A 21,461-nucleotide genomic window follows, 5' to 3' on the forward strand; every position below is an offset into this window, starting at 1 on the left:
GAGGACATACAAAACTGTATCCATGAATTTTGCCAAGAAAAAAGAAAAAAAAGTGTCTGAAGTATAACATCGGCCTTGTGGGTAATTTATTACCATATCCTCTTATTTTATATATTCACAATATGCATGAGTTAGTAAAATCTTGATATAACACCAAAAATAAACTTGATTTGTCTAGAGATTTTAAGGTAGAACTTAAGGTAGGAGCTTTTAGGTAGCTAGGACCGAGCCGTTTGAGCAAGCAAAACTTGATACATCGAATTATGAACAATTATATTATGCACACAACTTAACGCATTTATTAAGGCTATCCGAGATCAGTCTATTGAGCATGGCTTCAAATTTGCGAGATGATCATATTGCTAACTTATATTGATGAAACCTAGGTTTTACCTATGCCAAACAACTTGGCCAATCGCTTAATTTTAGCATAAAATCAAGTCTATACAAAAACAATGTCCTGTGCATATAAAATGATGAGCCTTTGTGCTTTGAATTGAATACCGACATCATGTGATCACTGGTCAACAAAAGATTAAGAAAAGCATTATAAAATCAGAGGAAACCATGCAAAATTTCCTAGTGTAAAGTAAAGTGTGTGCCCATAGCAGGCCATGTGGGAAAGCAAAAACTGGACCCAGGCAAAGACGGGAACTGATATATATCGAATATAAAAAGGACCGGAAATTGTCGTGCTGTCAGAAAAGATCGAAAGCAGAGGGAAAAAATTAACAGGAGAGAGAAAGTGTGGAAAGCGACGCGATCAAGCACCTATGTAGACCCGGCCCATGGACCAAAGCCCAGGAAACCCCTGCAGATCTCCGGTCCTGTGCCTCTTGGCGGCAACCCGTAACTCAAATGTTTTTTTAAGAAAAGTTTATTAGGTAGAAGTAATTATATGGGTGGAATTTACAGTAAAATCACTTATGTAAAATTAGGTATGTTGGAGATAACTGACCCTCCGAGCTACCGGCAGTCGATTGTATTTGGCTTTAGCTATAAAGTACATGTTGAGTATTCAATTTGGTAATAAAGAAGATTATTCCAAGATTTGACACAAACTTTTATAGTGTTTCAATTTTACTAGACGCTATAGACATATTACGGTAAAAATTTTACCAAGTATATACCACACCATGCAGATAATGAAAACTCTATAACTCATTTTATTCTACTGGTTTATTGATAAATAGCCACACCGGTATTTTTTCAAGTGTTTCCTAACCAAAAGACTTCCAAGCTAGTCAAGATAAATTCCATGCATTTGACTAGAAAAAAAAAGATCTATGTCGCCATCAGAAAGTGACTAAAAGCCTAAAATGAGACAATCATTCCAATATGTAAAAAACACATATCTCCATTCTGAGCTTAAAAACACATTGAGAACTTAAGCTGCACATCTAAGATTCTCTGAAACCTGTTATTCATAACTTTCAAGTCGTAGGTTAAATTAGTGTGAAAGGTGAAAGTTATAGATGCACTCTTATCTTACCGCTGTTTTTCGAAATGAATAAAGAAACCTGTTATGAGTTTGTCTGTTAATCAACTAGAATAGTTATATACTCATAAAACCTTTTCTACTTAAAAGATGATTAGTACTCCATTAACAAAAGTCTATGGTGGAAGTTATACCCGGAGGAGCACGCTAATTCAATGTCACTACAGTAGAAGTCGGCAATAATTTCGCCATTCCATGGACCGAGCTCATGGTCTAGCCGGAGGAGAGAGAGGGGCAGCAGAAAAGTAGACGAATAGCCGTAGTGGTTGGTGCAAGTCGCAAGGAGAGAGAAGAGATAGGGATAGGGGAGAGAGAGTGAGTGGAAGAGAGATAGAGAGAGAAAGAGGAGAGAGATGGACACGCAGAGACGCAAGCGATAGAATTAATAAACAAACAAAAGCCGCCGTAGGAGAAAATTTTTTTGGAAAGGTGAGCAAGAGAGAGAAGCCAAGCAAACCAAACCCCAAGGGCAAGACGCGGACGGCAGCAGCCATGCCGCGGTCGCCGTCGCAGGAGAGGCACCAGCCCGTGCGCCGGAGGGGAGGCTCCTCCCAGATGCTGCTGCACCACCATCACCGCCGCCGCTCGCCGTCGCCGCCGCCCCGCCGCTCGCTCCGCCCGCGCCGCGCCGCCTCCTCCCGCCCGCTCGTCGACGACTTCTTCCCCTTCCCCTCCTCGCCCTCCTCGTCGCCGTCCCGCCCCCGCCAGCGGAGGCCGTCGCCGGAGCCGTCCATCTCCGACTCCGGCGCCGGCTCCTCGGCCTCCGACGGCTGCCGGCGCAAGCTCAAGCTCGTCGTCAAGCTCTCCCAGCTCCCCCCGGACCAGCACCACCGCCGTGCCCCGCCTCCACTCTCGTACTCGAACGACTCCGACGGGGAGGAGCTGGTGGGCGGGGGCGGCAGCGGCGATGAGGTCAAGCCGCCCAAGAAGCGCCGGATCGAGCCGCGAGGCGACAGATCTCGCCATCGCGAGGTGGAGCATGCCGCCGGATTAGTCGTCAGCCTTGCCTTTGCTTCACCGCGCAGCTGGTTGCTAACGTTAGATCTGCTCATCTTGCAGGTTGGCTGTGGGAGGAGCGACGCCGCGAGCGCGCCACGGACGAAGCGGCTCCCGGTGCCAGGTTCGATTTGCTTGCTGTTTGCTCGACCTCTGCTTGTTCGATGATGCGATTTCGAGCGCTTTTCAGTGAAAATAAATTATTTCTTTTTCTTGGTGGATTTAGGGACCGCGAGGACGACGCCGCTGCCGGACCAGAAGGCGCTGGAGATGATTCTCGACAAGCTGCAGAAGTGCGTGTTTCACATCTTTGACGCGAACGTGAAATGGGATTTGTTGCTTTAAGATTTGATGAGCTCAATTTTTTCTTTGCTACTACTATTCTATTCTGCAGGAAGGATACGTACGGAGTGTTTGCGGAGCCAGTGGATCTGGAGGAGGTGAGAGCCTTTGTTCTTTTGCCACGCTTGCTGGAGTTGCCAATTTATTTGGAGTTAATTGAGTGTTGATGATGTGGTTGTTGACTGATGCAGTTGCCTGACTACCATGACGTGATTGAGCACCCAATGGATTTTGGTACCGTCAGGAGGAAGCTTGCTAGGAATGCTTATCGCTCATTCGAACAATTTGAGGTCAGACTACTAGTTTTTTGTCGTATGTTTAGCTAGCGAAGTAGAAAGGGAATCATGAATGTTGTATTGTCACTCCTCTGTTGTTTGCTTTAATGGATGATGTATTTGGGGAGAGTGGCGCTTCTCGGTTCATTCTATTTTTGTCTGTGAGTGAATTCCACCCATAGCCATCTTCCAGCGCAGCAAGCAACCTGTGATACGTTAGCCTTGCCTTAGAGTATCAGGTTTGTCGTGCTCTAACAAACCCCACTAAGTAGCTAGATTTCTCCAATTCATCACACGTTCGAAACCACATTTCTAGTTCTTGCCTTTCAGAAAAAAATCTGCACATGAAAAACGTTGGATAGCTTTCTACTGTCTGTTCAATGACTAAAATTTGTACATACCCTTTTGTTGGTTGACCAAATGCTAACTCATGCAAATGGTTAGATTATTGAACTGTACTATTCTACCCTGCAAAAACCTGCCTTTGTTACTGTAGGCTTTTAACATTCATTGGCTGTAGTATTTTTATGTTGGTGCAAATATCTGTGCATTGTGCCAATATTATTCCAAATTCCAATATCAGTGATTTTTAGTCATAGCAGTCAGTGTACGGTCACCATCGTCTGCTACTGTGAATGAGTCCAGGCTATGGGATATACCGGTTACATTGGACTTAAGGCCCTATGCATCTCTTATTTGGTTTTGTTGCATAGAGCCAGGATGCTATACTATTGTCAATCCTAGTTAAGGATATACCAAGGCAGCTGAAACACCTTGAGAATAGCTCAAAGCAGTTCGTTGACATTGAGTAAGTCTAACTTGACCATTATATTCTGATAACACATCCTTGAATTGAATGTAGACTGAGCCAAGTTGAACCTAAATCATCCTGATATTCTAGAAGATAGTGCTATACCGAGAACTACTCCCTAAGGGTAATGTTGGTGAAATCGGCGTGCTGCAGATTGGTTTGTTCCTAGCCTGTTAACTTATGTTCTTGTTGACTAACTTCCTGTGTGTTTGTTTTACTTTAGCCATAGTGCCATGCTACCATATATTTGTGCACAAGGATTCCACATTTCTGCTTGCCATAATATGGTTGATAAATTACAATGCTGGTTCTGGTTGTGTTAAATTTAGCGATTGATTTTTCAGACGACTTAAGAGAATAGTAGGTTCATGGGTTTAATAGATTTGGTTTCCTAGGGACAGCATCAAGTGTTGGGCATGTAGCTAGGAGAATTGGTTTGTGCACAACAGTGGTGTTTCTAATTTGGTGAGAGAAAAAAAATAGTAAATGCACTACCAACACAATAGGAAAATGGTATACATGAGTCTAGCTCGTAGTCTTTTTTTTTAAAAAAGCTTTGAATCATTGAATGTACTATAGTAATTATGTGATGGCTACGAGCACAACGTTTCAATAACCTTTATGCACATTTTTTTGTCAGCTCCTCAAAACACATTTTCCTATTCCCCATCCGTTTTTGTGGGATGAGCAGTGTGGTGGAAAAACTGTATGTGATGTGCATAACATATGCATACACTTGTTCGATAGTCATTCTTGATATCATGCATACAAAATGTTTCATAAGATCTAGACTCAGAACTGGAGTGACACATGGTAGAACATCAGATTAATGTCTCTTTAGCTATTTTTTTTTTCTTTGCAGCCATATTTTTTTCTTACCAGACTTGACCCAGTCAGAGTTGAATGTGCTATAACAGTTGCTATGTGGATCCTGATTAATCGTACGAAACCTAGTATGCTCAGCTCTATCAAGCTGGCTGCTGCTGGGCCCCTTGTTCCCCCTTGCAGCCTGTTCATGGTTATAAATAAATAATACAGAACAAACACTTGCGCCAATAGGGCAACCTGGAATCGTGTAGCAAAAGGTAGCCGCTGGCTTGCTCTGTGCAAAAACCCAAACATGGAATTTTTCAGCAAGTGTTTGCATTTTCTGCAACATTGTTACAAAATGTCACGTTTAGACCAAATAGTCATGAGAGAAAGGGAGGGAAAGCTAGTGCTATGTCTCGAACTGAAATCAGGTTCAGACTCAAGAACTGTTTATAATTATCCAGCTTACATGTTCTCTTGTCAATGTTTCCAAACTTAAGTTTCTACCGTAAATTTAATTGACAGGCCTAACATTGAAAAAATAATTGGTTATATCTGTTGGAGAATGCTCGAGTGCTATATCCCCATTACATTTTACCACTTTAGCTTTTCTTTACAATCTATAAGCACTGGTTAATTTATTCCAGCATTCCTTCATAATTGAGGGTAATTTTGTCCTTCCTTGATAAGTAGTGCCTAACTTATATGATACTTAGTCAGATGTTTCTTGAACTTGCTCGTTTGTCTTTGTAGATCACTTTTATTTCCTTTTGTGAGCAGGGTTGTACCTGCAAAATACACTTTAAGATAATAGTGCTGACCTCTCCATGCTGTTCATCCAAATGATGAGCACTAGTTCATCCAAAGAATTGAGTGGTTTATGTGAGATGATTTTTTAAATTGCAGGATGATGTCTTCTTAATTTGCAGCAACGCAATGCAGTACAATGCACCTGATACAATTTACTTCAGACAGGTATACAAACAGTCTCTAAAAAGTTTATGCACTTACATTACCATGACTTTACTATTGGCATTGAACATTTCATGCTATGTTTGTTCATGTAGGCCCATTCCATACAAGAGCTGGCAAGAAAGAAGTTTCAGGAACTGAGGGATGAGGGCATACCTACAGAAAACCAGATAAAGAGTGAACAGAAAGTTAGACCAAACTCTTGCAATAGGGAACCCGTTAAGAAGCCTGTTTTGAGGTATTCAGATGATGATCTAGGCTTCCTGTCCCGCAAAGAGCAAGTTAAGAGACACAATTTAAAAAATTCGGAAGATGATATAAGCTTCAAAGATAAAGTTAAGAAACCCATGGCCAGGAATTCACAGGATGAAAGTTCCTTTTTCAACAAAGAGCGAGTTAAGAAACCCATCTCCAGAAATTCAGAGGATGATTTAAGTTCCTCAGTCCACAAAGAGCAAGCTAAGAAACTCATCTCCAGAAATTCAGAGGATGACCTGAGCTCCTCATTCGGTAAAGAGCAAGTTAGGAAAGTCATTTCCAGACATTCAGAAAATGATGAAAACTCATCTTTCCACAAACATCAAGTCAAGAAGCCTACTTCCCAGAGTTCAAAAGATGACTTCTCATCCCAGAGAAAACACATTAGGAAGCCAATTTGCATAAATAGAGAAGATTCAGATTTCTCATCCCGCAAAGAGCCAGTTGAGAATCCTGTTTGCACAAATGTTGAAAATGCAGGCTTCTTATCCACAAAAAGGCTGGCTGAGAAGCCCATTAGTAGAAACAGAGAAGACCAGGGCCATTGCCGCCAGGAGTCGTCTGAGAAACCAAGTTGCAGAGATGGGAAAGATGATCTAGGTTACTCATGCAACGAAGATGCTGTTAAGAAGCCAGTTTGTATGAATAGCCATGATGCCCTGGGTTCAGATGTCTCTGCTGCAACCATTGCTTCCGCAGGAGATGGCTGTAATGGTTTAAGCATGTCACAGGCTAATGCTACTGAACCTGTAGGTTGTACTGTAGCCAATGAGTTTTTGGACAAAGATATCACCTCTCCACTCGATGAGATCAGATCTGAGAAGACCGACGATATTTTGGGTACTGTATCTATTTCTTTTCTGGTTGTCTCCACTGAATCAGCTCCTCTACTGAAGTGATCCATTAGTTTAAGACCTAATTGCTATACTGTTGGTGACCGCTTATTGCAATTTTAAATTAGAATGTAAGGAAACTAGACACCGAGAAAGGTTATGATCATTATATAGCATATACAGATACATTTCATGTTCATTTTCACTTATGAAATTCCTGTGAACTATTCAAGTGCTTACATTAGAATTGGTAGGTTGGTCCTTAAGCACGTAATTATTGTCAAGATAACTGAATGGTTAAAGCTTTAATCGAGTTGCATATGGTGGAATGACATCTTATATAGCTAAAAGGAAATTCAGACATTCAACACTTTAGTTGATTACTGCTGTTCAATTAAATGCCCATATCAGCTTCACTTTGTTTAATTCTAATGACGCTCTTGCTTTTTTTTTTTTTAATTTTTCAGCCAAGCCTAGCTACAAGTCAGTTGTGGTAGATGAGACTAGACGGAATACTTATGATATATACAAAGAACAGCCTTCGTTGGAATGTGACCCAGTTTTTGACGTTTTCTCTGCAGAACCAAAAGAGCTCATTAATGTATGTTAATGCATCTGTGGTTAAATCAAAGTCTAAGTTATCTGTACATATTGATCCCATTTTTCTTTCTTTAGGTTAGCTTATCTGGTTAAATGTGCCTTGCAGGTTGGATTTCATGCTGAGCACTCGTATGCATATGCAAGAAGTCTGGCTCGCTTTGCTGGTTCGCTTGGTGCTCAAGGCTGGAGGATTGCTTCTGAGCGCATTCGGCAAGCGTTACCTTCTGAAGTAAAGTATGGCCATGGTTGGGTTGGAGAATACGAGCCTCCATTACCATCTGTTCTTGTTGTGAATGATCAATCTAGATATCTGAAGAGCTCTGAGGCAAATGTACGAAGGAATACTTCTCTGCCTAGAGATAATGACAGGCGCAGACCAACAGAAAGTAATAATCCAAAGGATAGGAGTTTGAGTCTACTTAACCGGATAACAACTAGCAATAATGTAGTTGGAGTGCCTGGGCCACTTGAGTCTCCAGAATATAAGCCAAGATTATTTGGTGTCACTGCTGAGCCCCAACACAGGAGCACTGACGCATTATCACCACACGAGAATCATAGTATGTCTGGTAATGTTGCAAAGACCAAAAGAACAACCAATGAGAAAATGAGAAAAGGCAGCTCATCCTCCAGTGCCCGCACTCATGAAATGCAACCACAGAAGTCCGAGTGTTCAAAAGGAGCTTCTTCTGGTGTGCTTGATATGCTTGCCTTGGACAAAATGGCTGGCCAGCCTAGACCATTTTTCCATCCACCAGAATCAACTAGAACTCAGCAAATGGGAAAAATTGACTCATCAAAAAGCAATATCCCTATTGAAATGGCACCACAGCAGATTGAGTGCCTGAAAGGTGCTTCTGGTGTGCATGATATGCCTTCCTCAAATGGGCTGCCTAAACCCTTCTTCCAGACACCAGAAGTAACTGTACCACAGCCTAAAAATGAAGCAACGTGGGTGTACCATGGCCGACCTGGTGATGGAAAGGTTGGAGCATCCAACAAAAGCAGACCATCGACTAGTGTTGGATTCATGTCTAAAAATCAAGCAGTAAATGCTGCAAATTTCGCCATGAATGTGAGCGGACAAAAGAATATCAGTGACCATGCAAAATCAGTGGGATCAACTGCAATACCTGGCCAGGCAAATATACCAAACAGAGGTCTTGATGCTCCCCGGAACATTTTCTCAGCATTTCCAGCAGCTGTTAGGGAGAACCAGAGCATTCCATCTGCTCCAGTGGTTCAATCTTGGATCTCATTTGGTGCTCCTTCAGAGAACAAACCAGCCATTGTCCCGACTTTCCTTGACAGTAATTCTTGTTGGAAGATGCCATTTGCAAATGCCCGTCCTTCTGATGATGCTAAGATAAATGATGTCCCTCAGTTCTTTAGGCAACCTGTTCAGGTGGTTAGAGAAAGCCCAGCTCAAAACAAGGGTTTGGTAATATTTCCCCAGTTGGTCCAGACAGATTTCTCGAGATCACAGGGCCAACCACAATGGCAAGGGCTGGTTCCCCACATGCAACAGAAGCCAAGTAAGGATGTACTCCGTCCAGACTTGAACATTGGGTTCCCGTCTCCAGGTTCACCACCAGCTCGACAGTCTTCTGGCATCAATTTGGAAGCACAACAACCAGACCTTGCGTTGCAGCTATGAGCTGGAAACAGACAATGAGGAAATGTGACTACTAGGCTGTATGTCAATAACACTAAGCATGCAAAGACATGCGGAGCTTGGGCGCAAAACAGGGCGAAAGCATCATTGGGACATCCGATACATGGACCGGCGACAATGATAGGGATGGGAATGCATATGCCACATGGCATAATCGCGGTTCATCAACTGATCCCACCGCCGCGCAAAGATATGAGAAAATGGATGGATGAACACTGTCTGGAATCAAATCTTGCCTATTGGGGGGCATGTTGACCGGAGTTCAGAATCCAGCATTTGAAGAAATGCTTTGGTGGCATATCTGTAGGTAGCATACTAGCATGCCGGTGAACCAGATACTTGGCGCGCTTCTCTGACCACACTACAGCTTTCTTCGGTGGAAATTTTTGCACCAGACTTTAGGAGATATTGTTTGTTCAGTAGTGTAGGTTCGGTGTTCACTCCTATGTAATGCCCATGTCACAATGTATGTTGGTTGTAAATGGTTGAGCAATGAATAGATCGTTAGAGCAGTGGCCTTTACCTCTTCTGAATGAAATTGCTTCTTTTTCAAGCCAGGGACTGAATTCTATGATCTATTCAGTTCAAATGGCATGATGAATGCAGAATGTTGCCAATTTCTTCCCTTGGTGAAGATTCACTTTATCCCAGTAATGGCTTCTAGATTTGGCACAAATATCATAGTAACGAGCAAGGTTATCAGGCTTCACTGTTTGTCCCGTTTGAAATTCGTTATTGTTCTCTAAAAGCCTAAAGTATGTCCCTCGCAAAAAGGGGGTCTAAAGTATTTGCACAGTAAATAAAGCTTTACTAACATGGATGGTTATAAATTTGTTTACGCGAAGCCACGCATCTGAGTACCATGGTTAACATCAGTTGTCTGTAAAAGCCATAAATGTGCTTGCACTGAATGCTAACGATCGTGTTTTCCTCCAAGCTAGAGCCATGATATCTGTACCTATCGCAAAGGATGGATGTGTTCAGATGCTTCAGATGGTGCCCTGAATACTGGCGCTCGTGTTTGGCTTGCACTGATTATCTGTACTTCCGCCGGTAGGCCCGAGGATGAAGACGGAATCGCAGTCTTCGTCTAAATGGTACTACAAGTGCAGCCCGTTCTATACTCAATGGATTTGGGATGATGCCGACTTTATTGCACGACTAGATGCATTTGTAGCTTTACACCCGTAACGTTCTATGTATCTTCTGGAACTACCACAGATTGCCTGCCCATGCAGGCTATTATCGATAATCAGCTAGAGAGATACGAATATCACGACGAGCACATCTTTCCAGATAGCATTCATCACTTTTAAGTGAGTACGAATCAGCACCAATATTTGCAGGACTGAGACACACAAAACGGAAACCATATAAGCTTTTACTTTCCAGGTCTGCAATGGAGACACACCAGGGTCTTAGTGTTACAATACAACATCGCAGTTTTACCATGCCCTGTGCTCAAGGATTTTTACACTTTGTAATGATCTCAACAGCGGAAACAGCACATGCCAGAGAAGGCAATTGGGGTCGACAGCTGCGGTTGCCTTCCGGTGACAAGTGTGTAAACAGAAACAACCAGCGGCATACCATATGCGAAACTCATTCTCTGCCAGATCAGGACGCCAGGCCAGGCGTCGTCTCCCCAATGGAAATGGAGGATAGCTTCTGGGTCAACAGATCAACTGCTGATGAAGTTGCATCAACATTAGCCTGGATATTCTGGTGCAGGGCTGGAATGTTCTCCTTTGCAGTGTTAGTAGCCACCATTGGCCCAGTCTGGTGCGCGCACGCTTCATGTTCGACCACGTTAAGAGGTTCTAATTCCATTTGTGCAACTTTGAGAGGCACCGCCTTTGATGCCTTACTTTTGGAAGCACTGGTTTCCTCAGAAAGTGCTGCTGTAGGTTTTGATTCTTGTTGAACAAAGGTAGATGATGCAGAGTTCATGGTCCGAGTAGAAGATGGCTGAGTGTTCGGTGTGGCAGGAAGCGAACACTGGATCTTCATGGGTTGCAGTTGCACCTGTGCACCAATGTTTTGGGCGATGGATTTTTCCTGAAGACATACACAGCAAGATTGTTAGAAGCACATCTATAAAGGACATTTGCATTATTGCAAGTGAAAGAACATAGAAAATAAAATACACGTACAGCTTCAGTTTCGGCCACCACTGGGCCGGTCTGGCGCGTGCACGCTTCAGGTTCGGACACCTTAAAAGGTTCTACTTCCATTTCTGCAACTTTGAGATGCACCTCATTTGCTGCCTTACTTTTGGAAGCACTGCTTTCCTCATGAGGTGCTGCAGTAGATTTTGATTCTTGTTGACCAAAGGTAGATGATGCGGCATAAGTGATCTGAGTAGAAGATGGCTGAGATTTCGGTGTGGCAGGTAGCGAACACTGGATATTCATGGATTGCAGTTGCACTTGTGCACCAATGTTTTGGTCAATGAATTTCTCCTGAAGACATGCACAGCAACATTGTTAGAAGCACATCAATAAAGGGCATTGGCAATATTGCAAGGGAAAGAACATAAAAGTAAATGCACATACAGCATCAAAATATCCTATCTTGGGTGTAGGCCTTCGCAACCCCGATGGCTTAAAACCTTTTCCCTGGCTGGTTGTGTCTGCAGTCGCTTTTGAATTATCCCCAGATGCTGCTGTTCCTGAAGACTCTCGCTTTGTGGTTGGTGGGCCATCATTGCTCTTTCTGAGGGAAGGGGACAATGAAGTAGACAGTGTATTCAAACTATCGGATGTATGGCTCATCTTCCCTACAGTGGAAGCTGTTGAAGCCCCAGAAATCACAGAGCTCATGCTGTCAATAGAGCTGCTAGGTGAAATGCTAGGCGATGCACGGTCACCATGACCCCTAGCTGGGATCTTGTTTCCTGATGATCTTGATGGGTTAGTTTTAGTTATATCAGATCTTGACGATGAACGAACAGGGACCCTCTGAGCTGTCCTATTATTGTTGCCTAGGGTTGCTGATTTTATTTTTGCATCTGGCTTAGTATCCATCGAAATACCATGGAAGGCACCTGATTTCGAGATTGAACTGGACTTTGTTACCACACTAGGTCGCATGTTAGCTGGAGTATTGGCAGAATTCCCAACTGCCTGTCTGTTTACTACACCCCCTGAAAGAGGAAATACATATTAGGCTTGCTATATATTAACATAATGGCAGAAGAAATAATGTATGTCAATTCACACACCAGTGCTGCTTCTTTTGCCTGAAATCCCAGATGTGATAGCTGTGTTAGTTGATGGCCTCATTGTAGCAACTCTTGGCAGAGCCCTCGGAGGTTTTGAGGATGGTTTTGCTTCTGCAGCTCCTGGCAAAGTCTTCTCGAGCAGAAAGAATAAATATGAAACAAGATATTTTTTCATTTTTTAAACTAAATATGAAATCTAGATCAGAATATTATACAAGAGAACTTTAATTAAAGCAAGCAAATAGAAAACAGGTCTCTCAACCAAATGCAATGTTACAAAACTTGGCTGATTCTTGTTATCAGGAATTCAATTCTGTCATTCTGTGAAGTCCAATGATAAGAAATTCAGTGAACAGAATGCTTAGCCTTGTGAGGAAGAACAAGAGGCAATCCTGTTTATTAAGATTTTGATTCCATCTAAAGGTACATAACTCAGACTTCGTGAGCAACAACAAGAGGCAATCCTAATTACTGGGATTTTGATTCCATGTGCAAGTAAATAAAGCAGACTTCAATCTAAAAGGGGAATACTTTGGCTCTTAGACAAGACATACTGAAGCCTAGGATATTCTATTCACAAGAATTTCAGTCAATTTCTAAGTCAGGAAATATCACACATTACCTATGAACATTAGTAACAAAATAAATTTTGAAACAAACCTCCAATTATCAGTGAATGGTTAAACTACAGGAATGGTCATGATTACCGAGGAATTAATAGCATGGGACATACCACTCTTGCAGCTGTAGGCTCTTTTGAGGTGACTTGGGGCCTTTGTTTACCACCAACAACTCCTTGGCTTGTTAAAAAAGGAGCCCTCATCTGAAGATAAGCAAATGTTGGCTACTGATGATCACTGACTAAAGATATTTGGGATCACCTCATCGATCAATTAAGTTAACATACCTTAGTCTGAGGCATCCGATCAACTCCCTTCCTTGCTGGAAGCAGCAATAAAATAGTTACATCAGTTACCAACAGCATACAAAGCTCATTAAACTTGTAGCTTTAGAAGTTAAGTAGCATGTTGCATCAACATTTGAGGTGTGTTACCTGCAACACGAGGTGCATTTGCTGTGACCTTTGGGGGTTTTGAGCTAGTAGGAGGGCCACCTGGAACTTTATTAGGTTTGCCAAGTGATCTCTGGATCGAAGCACGGACATTGTCAAACAGCTTGGCCTCAAGGCTTTCCATAGCCCAGCTTTCGCTTTCCAGAGTTGAGGTTGTCGACTCCCCCGATCCTCTCATTTCCTCCATGATTCCAGGCAGCCTGGAACCCTGTGTCTTGCGGAAGGTGCTGTTTACAATGGCCAATTCCTCGGTATCCAGAACACCTGCTCAGACCAGGAAGTTAGGAGCCGCTATCTATCTGCATCATAATATGTGAGTCTACTATAATAAGCAACAGCAATTTAAAAAAATGGGAAAGTCCAAGATTCAGGAGCTTCTACGTATACATCAGGACACACAAGTCTATAACAAAAGGCGACAGTTACAGAAAAGAAGCATTTGATTCATGGATGGGGATCGGAGTAAAGACGAAGCCAACCTTCACTGGTAAAAAAGGCGCTGTCCCAAGCCAAGCTCTTGCGAAGGTTCGCTCCCGTCTTGGCCTTCCGCTGCTTCGGAGACTCCGTCCGCTGGGGGGCCTGCTCCTCCATCATACCGTCGGGATCCACAGCACCGCCCGCCGCCGCTGGAGGACAGCCTGCGGGCTCCAAATCAGAAGCTTCAGCGCCCACAAGAGCCCCCAGAAATCGCGAGCGGATGAAAATGAAACCGATCAACGCCCCGTCGGATCCCGAAATCGCGGCCACGACGCGCACCAATCAACGCCCAAACGCCGCAATTCCCCCGAAAATGAAACCGATCCCGAAATGGGGACAGGAGCAGAGACCGGTGGCTCGGCCACTCACCTGCGTGTGGCGGATCGGGACGGAGCGAGGGGGGCGGGGGCATGGGCGGGGAGGCGAGGTCGAGGAGATCATCCTCGGCGGAGACGTCGATGAGCGACAGCGCCTCCATGGCGAGACAGGCGGGCCGCGCCGGTGACCGGGAACCAAACCCTAGATCGCCGCCGCGGATAGGGGAGGAGGCGAGGCGAGGCGAGCTAGAGAGCCGTTGGGGGTGGGGTGAGCGGTGGTTGGGTATAAAAAAAAATTGTGAGGGGTTCTGGCCGCTGCGAGCGACGCGTTCAGATGTTTCCGGGGAGACTGGCGGGTGGGCCGGGCGTGGGTCAAGCAGGAGGGGGGCGTGGGTTTGTTTAGCCTGGGTGATTATTCTTTTTAGGAAAGGAGCCTGGGTGATTACTACATGGGCGGGATGGTTTGAATTTTGGGAAAATAATTTCACGAGATCCGATCTTACGTATTTGTGACATGAACATTAATTTATAGGGTGATATATAGTAAAAAATATCATAAAAATTATGATAGAGTAAGAGAAAATTATATGTGAGGAGACTAATAAAGGAAATAAATTATCATCTGTCACACTTTAAATTAAGTCTAGTTGTAAATGTATGAGATCAGATCTTATAGGATTATTTCCCTAAATTTTGAGGCCTTTGAGCTGTGTTACTCGGAGGTTTGTGGGGTTGGATTTGTGGCCCAAACCTAAACTGGGCCGTTTCAATTGTTTTTCTTTTCTCCCTCTCAAATTTTTTTCTGAGAGTAACAGTGTTTTTTCTCGAAAAAAAATAATCTTTTTTCCTGGATGGTAGAAGAACGTCAAACCTTCGAGAGCAAATTTCAGAGAACCACACATGCAGCATGAACGATCACAAGACTGCAGTGTTTAGCCCGCATTTTACAACTCTCACAAACTCTGCCAATACTAAGTAGAACAATTTGGGCTAGCTAGCAATAAGTTTTGTATTTTTTAGTTATTGAGTCGACTCAAAACTAAAAAAAATGAATTAAATATTTGCTCTCAACTAGTTAAGCTAAGAAAAAAAATTAAATAGTGACCAGAACTACCCCTTAAGATACTCACCTGCATTACTAGAGCTATCGCCTGTAAAAAAAATTCAGTGGCGTTTTCACAGAGGATATGATTGTTAGTGCTGTGGCAGCCATGCGCGCATGGTGAAGGAAGGCCTGAATGATTCTGCCCTGCCAAGAGCGGGCACACGAGCACAGGGATGTCGCATGCGAAACGACGTCTTCAGCAGTAGCATAACCATCATGCATAAGCCTGCACAGGAAAAGGTGCCACCGATCCACCGCACTTGGGCCACTTGGCCAACACTTCAGGCAGTTCAGAGTTTCGTCGTGCCGCCTTCTTCGCAAGCCACTGCCTATGCCCTATTTGAAATCAAGTTCGATCATAATGATCATAGTTATCTAAAAGAACTTAGAAGTATATGTACGATAAAGATTGCTTTGTTTACATGAAAGGTGAATATAAAAATTTAACTACGATTTGCATGAAGCCATCTGACAGCTGTAATCAAATTCGAGCATCTGTAAAAGGCTATGTTTTCTTGCACCGAACACTGATGCTCATGTTTTCCATTGAATCACAGGCACGATACTATCGGAATTAAGTTCGCTCTCGCTATCGTTTTTGTGAACCTTACTATGTACCCGAGTGCAAATGCTAGCCATCTCTCGCTCTGGCAGAGTATTACTCTTCACGGTGCAGAAACTGAGACGGCTTTGATGCAGTTCTCTTCATATTGTTTTGCTGAAAGGGTAACAACAACCAAGGGCACGCATGAAACTTGCAATTTCCTGCACGATTGTAAACATCTTCGGGTTAATAACTCGAGAAATTGAGAGCAGTTCAAGCAGTTGTATGCTAATCGTTTCTTTTGAAAAATGTTGCCATAGCATCATTCATTTTGAGAAATATGAGTGATTGTCTCCTTTTGAGTCATGGACTAATGGATATGTTTTTGTTTTTTCAAGGAACAACCTAGTGGATATTTGATGCTGCTTATGTTTCAGAAGATATTAATCATATCATGACCTGATTATAGCTTGCAGATGAAAGAACATTGACCTCTAGGTTCTTCAAGGCATTTTGTGCACGGACCTCAGACATCGATGCTTCGAAATCAGCGTAGAAAATGTAATTGAACTGCCTGAAATCAAGAAACTTCAGCTTGATGAAACTGGGAGATGGCATTGACATATCAACTGCAGGTTCTTCCATAGTAGAGAAGATGCAATCACTTAACATGATGCAGTTCGTTGTTCTAAAAAAGGAAGAAAAAAGTTTAAGAGACACTACAAGATATGTTCTTGATACAAATAGCAGTGGCACAAGGATGCTGTTTGAGGTGTCTTGTTTTATTAAAGAGAAACATAAGCAGAAACCTAAGTTCTTACTCTTATTTCCCACAGAAATAGAATGGATTACCACAAATGCACAAATAGTACCACCGCAATTGTCCTTTTCTCTTCAGCATTTAGAGTTGCGGAAGTAATTCTCAATTATTTTCATGTTGGAGCAGATAAATGAGAGTGTTGTTAGTGTGAGATCAGATAGTGAATTACTTGGTGGAACCCCAGAAATTATTGAAACAGGAGAAAGAAAATATGTGGATAACACATTTACCAAGATTTTAGTCCCAAAAACAGCATATTCACATAATTATTTGACAAAGAGAGATATTTCTGTGCTGAAAGTATAATAGCGTACTTTTCTGTTTCCAGAGTCCTCATTGGTTTGCCCTTATTTGGCCTGCTCTCAATCTTCAGTTTGACAATAGAAAGTCAAAGTTTCAGAACTAATTTTTACTTGCAAAAAAGATATTATGAAAAAAAAAACTCATGAGAAAGTTGATCCCAAGTATCACCTTTGTCAAATTTATCTCACTTCCAAAATGCCCCTAAGGCTTTATAAAGTATCCCAGGGCCTTCTTCAAGACCGACGATGACTGTCTGATATGTTAAATAACTACTTTGCATCATTGAACAGTTGACTGAAAAATGTATTTGATGTAAATAGCACAAATCAAGTACCTTATATTGGCCATGTTCTTTGGGAAGGTTAGCAGTTCTGCCCAATACCAAGTATTTTGTGATATTGGGTGAATCATCCTGCGGCATTGTTCAATATAGTGTTTTAGATTTCTAAATGACGTGAAACCGAACCTGAACTTAAAAGCAGACATATGGTTAATCATACATCCTGACAATATTTTACAGTAAAAAAATGTAACTGGATTATTAGGAAAGCAATGCTGACAATCATGGACAAAGGAGAAAACCATTCAATCTGGTGAAAAGAAAAAAATAAGAGAAAGAAGGTATTCATGGAAAAAAAACTAATTGTCTCATACAATTTAGTTGAGAAGTTAGAAAGCCAACAGAGTTTTCTCGTAATGACATGTGAATTAAAGAAAAAAATTGCATTCAAACTTACACAGAGCAATCGCCAATAACAGGTGAGCTAGGAGATACAACAATATCAACTGCCAACAAGTCAAAGAAGGCGGTAGCATACAATAGATTGCCAAAAAGTGGCTAATCTAATGGAGAGGCAAATGGACACCCATAAACATAGATAAGAACCTTTCAATACTTCTTCCCACAACAACAGAAGGATTTTGCAATGCTTTCAAACTGTTGTGGATTACACCTACCTAACCAAGGAGATAACTTCTTCAATTACCCAAGGGTGGCTACCAAGACATACCAAACCCAGTGAACATGAGTAATAGATAATAACCCTTCAATACTTCTTCCCACAACAACAGAAGGATTTTGCATCACTTTCAACACTTTATTTGAGAACACTATTGTGGATTACACCTACCTAACCAAGGAGATAACTTCTTCAATTACCCAAGGGTGCCTACCAAGACATACCAAACCCAGTGAACATGAGTAATAGATAAGAACCCTTCAATATTTCTTCCCGCAACAACAGAACGATTTTGCATCACTTTCAACACTTTATTTGAGAACACTATTGTGGATTACACCTACCTAACCAAGGAGATTACTTCTTCAATTACCCAAGGGTGGCTACCAAGACATACCAAACCCAGTGAACATGAGTACATGACCATTTGCAGGTTATGCTTGGATATTGGATCAGCATACCAATTGGAGCAGCACACTAGTATACCACAGCCTCAAAACTGCCAAAGTAATCTCTGCCGGGCAGCCTCTCCAATTGCAAATGAACTATATTATGGCTAGTTCAAGTAAACTCTTGTCACAAAACAGGATGCAAACGCATTGGTTTCTTAATAGGTAGGAAAGAACTTCTGAGAAAAGACTAAACTTTGTACAATGTGTTACACTTGTTCAGTGGTTCTGTGACATGCGTGCAACACCAAGAAAAGGGAAGAAAAGGAAAAGAAAAGAAATAGGATGAAACAATGTTTGTATTGAGGGTAATAACATGACAATAGCAGTGTTACTATGTCCTCCTTACTTAACAAGATTCATTTGAACCTCTCAACACAGATAAATCATACCCATCATTATGTAACTAGCTTGTTGGCAAAGTAATAAACTTAATATACATATATCACCTGAAAATTGCATTCTAATATGTTAAGCCCATACAATGCCGCCGCTCGAGCATTGCCTATAACTCCAGCATCCCTTATATTTTGCTTGGATATAATCTGCAAAAGAGTATCCGAAATCCCATAACCGAAATTTTATTTAAATGAAAGGAACATGTAATGTTTTATCAGGTACCTCAGCATCAGCAGCTCCATGATCTACATTTTTCTCTGAAACACCTAAATTAGAAAGTGAAAGCTCGCATTGAGCAAAATCCTACATGCAACATGCACAGATGAGGAGGAGATTAAGACATAATACATTCTCAAGACTGATGTGTCCTCTAATTTTAGTATATCTGGGAGCTTTTTCACATAGAATGTGTATGACCGTGTCTTTAGGTAAGACAAATCCGTTTTTCTCATATCCATCGTCTTGCTCAAGGCGATGGACCAAAGCAGGCACCCACACATACGACTACATCGGCGACAAAAACTAATAATTGCCAGTAGACATATAAATGTTCAGTTTTTAGCATATGATAACCTGTGAATGGCTGAAAATTATCTGCAAATCATCCTTCTGCACTCCAGGTGGAGCTAAGAGACATAGCTCTACATCCATTTGCACTTCTCGCACAATTGCAAATTGTGAGTAAGAAGCAAGTCATAACTCTGATAAAATCTTCCAGTGGATGAATTCTCGATAGGAAGAATAGCTATGTTGGCAAGCAAAGATTCAACAGCCTATCAGTTAGCAAATGAATTAGAATGGATAGATTTTTTGAGTTTTTAGATTAGATATATGGAATCTAAAAGCATGACAACCTCAATTGCCCTTTTAAACCTTCTGTAGGGAACTGTTATACACTCCGGGAAGGCTTTAAACACCATTGTCTCAATGACTGTACCAGGTGAGCCCTATATTCAAGAGAAGATGCATGAAACATTACATAAACTGTTGAGGGACACAATCACATCTTATACCTGATATGCCACACGGACATTAGACCTTTCAGTACTAAGTGACAGATCCGTTGAAGGAAATGGTCCTGCATGAGCAATAGGGAAATCTCTTCATAGACTGGTCATGGAGCACATACAGTATCTACTGAATGGAAATGTTGTTACAATAGGCATCATCAAAAATTGGTTGCGTGTTAAGAAAACCCCAAGAAATAAGGTGTGAAAAACAGAAAAACAGCTTAAATTATGAGCGCCAAAGCTCGTGGTGCATGAAAAAAATTAAAATGTAAATCAATAAACTGCACACTACAAAAAAAGTAGTAATCTTGGCATCTTATGCAGATCTCACAAATTGGTAGTGTGGAATAAATTAGTCACGCATAAAATAATGTTCTTCCCAGGTTTAAATAACCAAATGAACAAATTCTTGGGGAGTACAGTCGGTTGGCTGTCCCGTCCCAGTGACCGCTAGCAACATTGAGTGCTTCACAACAATGGCAACCACCACCATCCACCACCATGTAAGCATGGCCACAGGGGGAAATAGGGACTGGTATAGAAACACATATTTATACTTAATTGCTTATAACATTTGACAAATAATTAGGAGACGCAAGAGATATTAAGAAGGTCAAACATTCATGCTAATAAAATAAATAAGGAAAGAAACATAAATCTAAATTTTTCCACATTATACTTTATTGAATAAAATATTAATATGAATTAGAATTCCAATCGAAAGGGGAAAAAACTGACTCCGTTTCTAGGCGACTGTCTAATTCTCCATCTTTTTAGTGCTAGTACAAGTTTCTTAAATGGAGCATTGTCTATTTTCGAAGTGGCAAGATCCAAACACACTACAGCAACAAGAAAGGTCCCCATCTCCAACTGTATCAAACTATAAAGCTTTTTTAGAAAAAATAATTTCTGGATAAATTACCTAAAGAAATTAAGCTAAACTCTGAACGCCGAAGCCAGGATAGGATCTCCCAAAAGGACTTGAATTGACCCCTCACAGCGCAGGAAAAAGTGGAAAGCGGAAAGGGTGGAGTCGAGCTTACCAACTGAGAAATCGTTCCGGGTCCACTCCATGATCTGATGAGAGACGGGCAGTCACAGAAATGGCAGGAAGGATGGGAATCGAGCCTGGCCACAGAGCAGACTAGACGTGGCGGCGGGGGCGGGGCCGGGGCCGCGGCAGCGAGGGGGCGGCGGCTTCCGGCGGTGGAGGAGCCCGGGAGAAGGTGAAGGGGGCGCCCGGTGGGGGGGGAGTGGAAGCAGAAGCGGAGAAGGCCGATGCTGCAGCCATTTTGGACCGTGCGATGTGAAATGGACGGCTCAGATGGAACAGGACAAATGAAGGAAAATGAGAACAAAACTAAGACATACGTGTCAAATTATCATTGAACTACATAGTTTTTGCACCTTATCAAGAGCTACACTTACCTCGCAAAATTCAGTGAATGCTCGGGAGAAGGATGTGTACTCTTACCTTGGAGGAGGATTTTCTTTTTCCCATCTTCTATATGCAAAACTTATTTGTGATGAGATAGTAAATATAATTTCATGAATTGGGTGTCTACGGGATCAATAGGGTTTGATAGCCATTGGATCTCTAATCTTTTTATCATTTCATCGTGTGGGTTGTGGCCATTATATGCACATTGAAAACCCGATTCTATTAGTATGGTCCAACAGTGATATGGGAGACAATATACGAATAAGGGTTTG

At 42.1% G+C, this 21,461-nt stretch overlaps 2 protein-coding genes and 1 pseudogene across 2 annotated transcripts; 1 reads left to right on the forward strand and 2 right to left on the reverse strand.

The window, feature by feature from the left end:
- The first annotated feature begins 1,903 nt into the window (after positions 1 to 1,903).
- Positions 1,904 to 9,582, forward strand: LOC133893596 (uncharacterized). Its single transcript, XM_062334656.1, has 9 exons — positions 1,904 to 2,470; positions 2,558 to 2,618; positions 2,721 to 2,787; positions 2,889 to 2,934; positions 3,028 to 3,126; positions 5,639 to 5,707; positions 5,800 to 6,802; positions 7,263 to 7,396; positions 7,502 to 9,582. The coding sequence occupies exons 1-9, from the start codon at positions 1,991 to 1,993 to the stop codon at positions 9,050 to 9,052; spliced, it is 3,510 nt and encodes a 1,169-aa protein (XP_062190640.1). The 5' UTR covers positions 1,904 to 1,990; the 3' UTR covers positions 9,053 to 9,582.
- An 853-nt stretch (positions 9,583 to 10,435) lies between these two features.
- On the reverse strand, positions 10,436 to 14,424 carry LOC133893555 (uncharacterized). Its single transcript, XM_062334610.1, has 9 exons — positions 14,212 to 14,424; positions 13,845 to 14,003; positions 13,348 to 13,629; positions 13,201 to 13,235; positions 13,027 to 13,116; positions 12,294 to 12,423; positions 11,626 to 12,215; positions 11,224 to 11,532; positions 10,436 to 11,128 (listed from the first exon to the last, which is right to left on the reverse strand). The coding sequence occupies exons 1-9, from the start codon at positions 14,318 to 14,320 to the stop codon at positions 10,688 to 10,690; spliced, it is 2,145 nt and encodes a 714-aa protein (XP_062190594.1). The 5' UTR covers positions 14,321 to 14,424; the 3' UTR covers positions 10,436 to 10,687.
- Positions 14,425 to 15,662: 1,238 nt separating this feature from the next.
- LOC133893626 (arogenate dehydratase/prephenate dehydratase 1, chloroplastic-like) lies at positions 15,663 to 20,984 on the reverse strand (annotated as a pseudogene).
- Positions 20,985 to 21,461: the final 477 nt, after the last annotated feature.

Source organism: Phragmites australis, chromosome 15 (assembly GCF_958298935.1).
Source record: "Phragmites australis chromosome 15, lpPhrAust1.1, whole genome shotgun sequence".
NCBI classification, from domain to species: Eukaryota; Viridiplantae; Streptophyta; class Magnoliopsida; order Poales; family Poaceae; genus Phragmites; species Phragmites australis.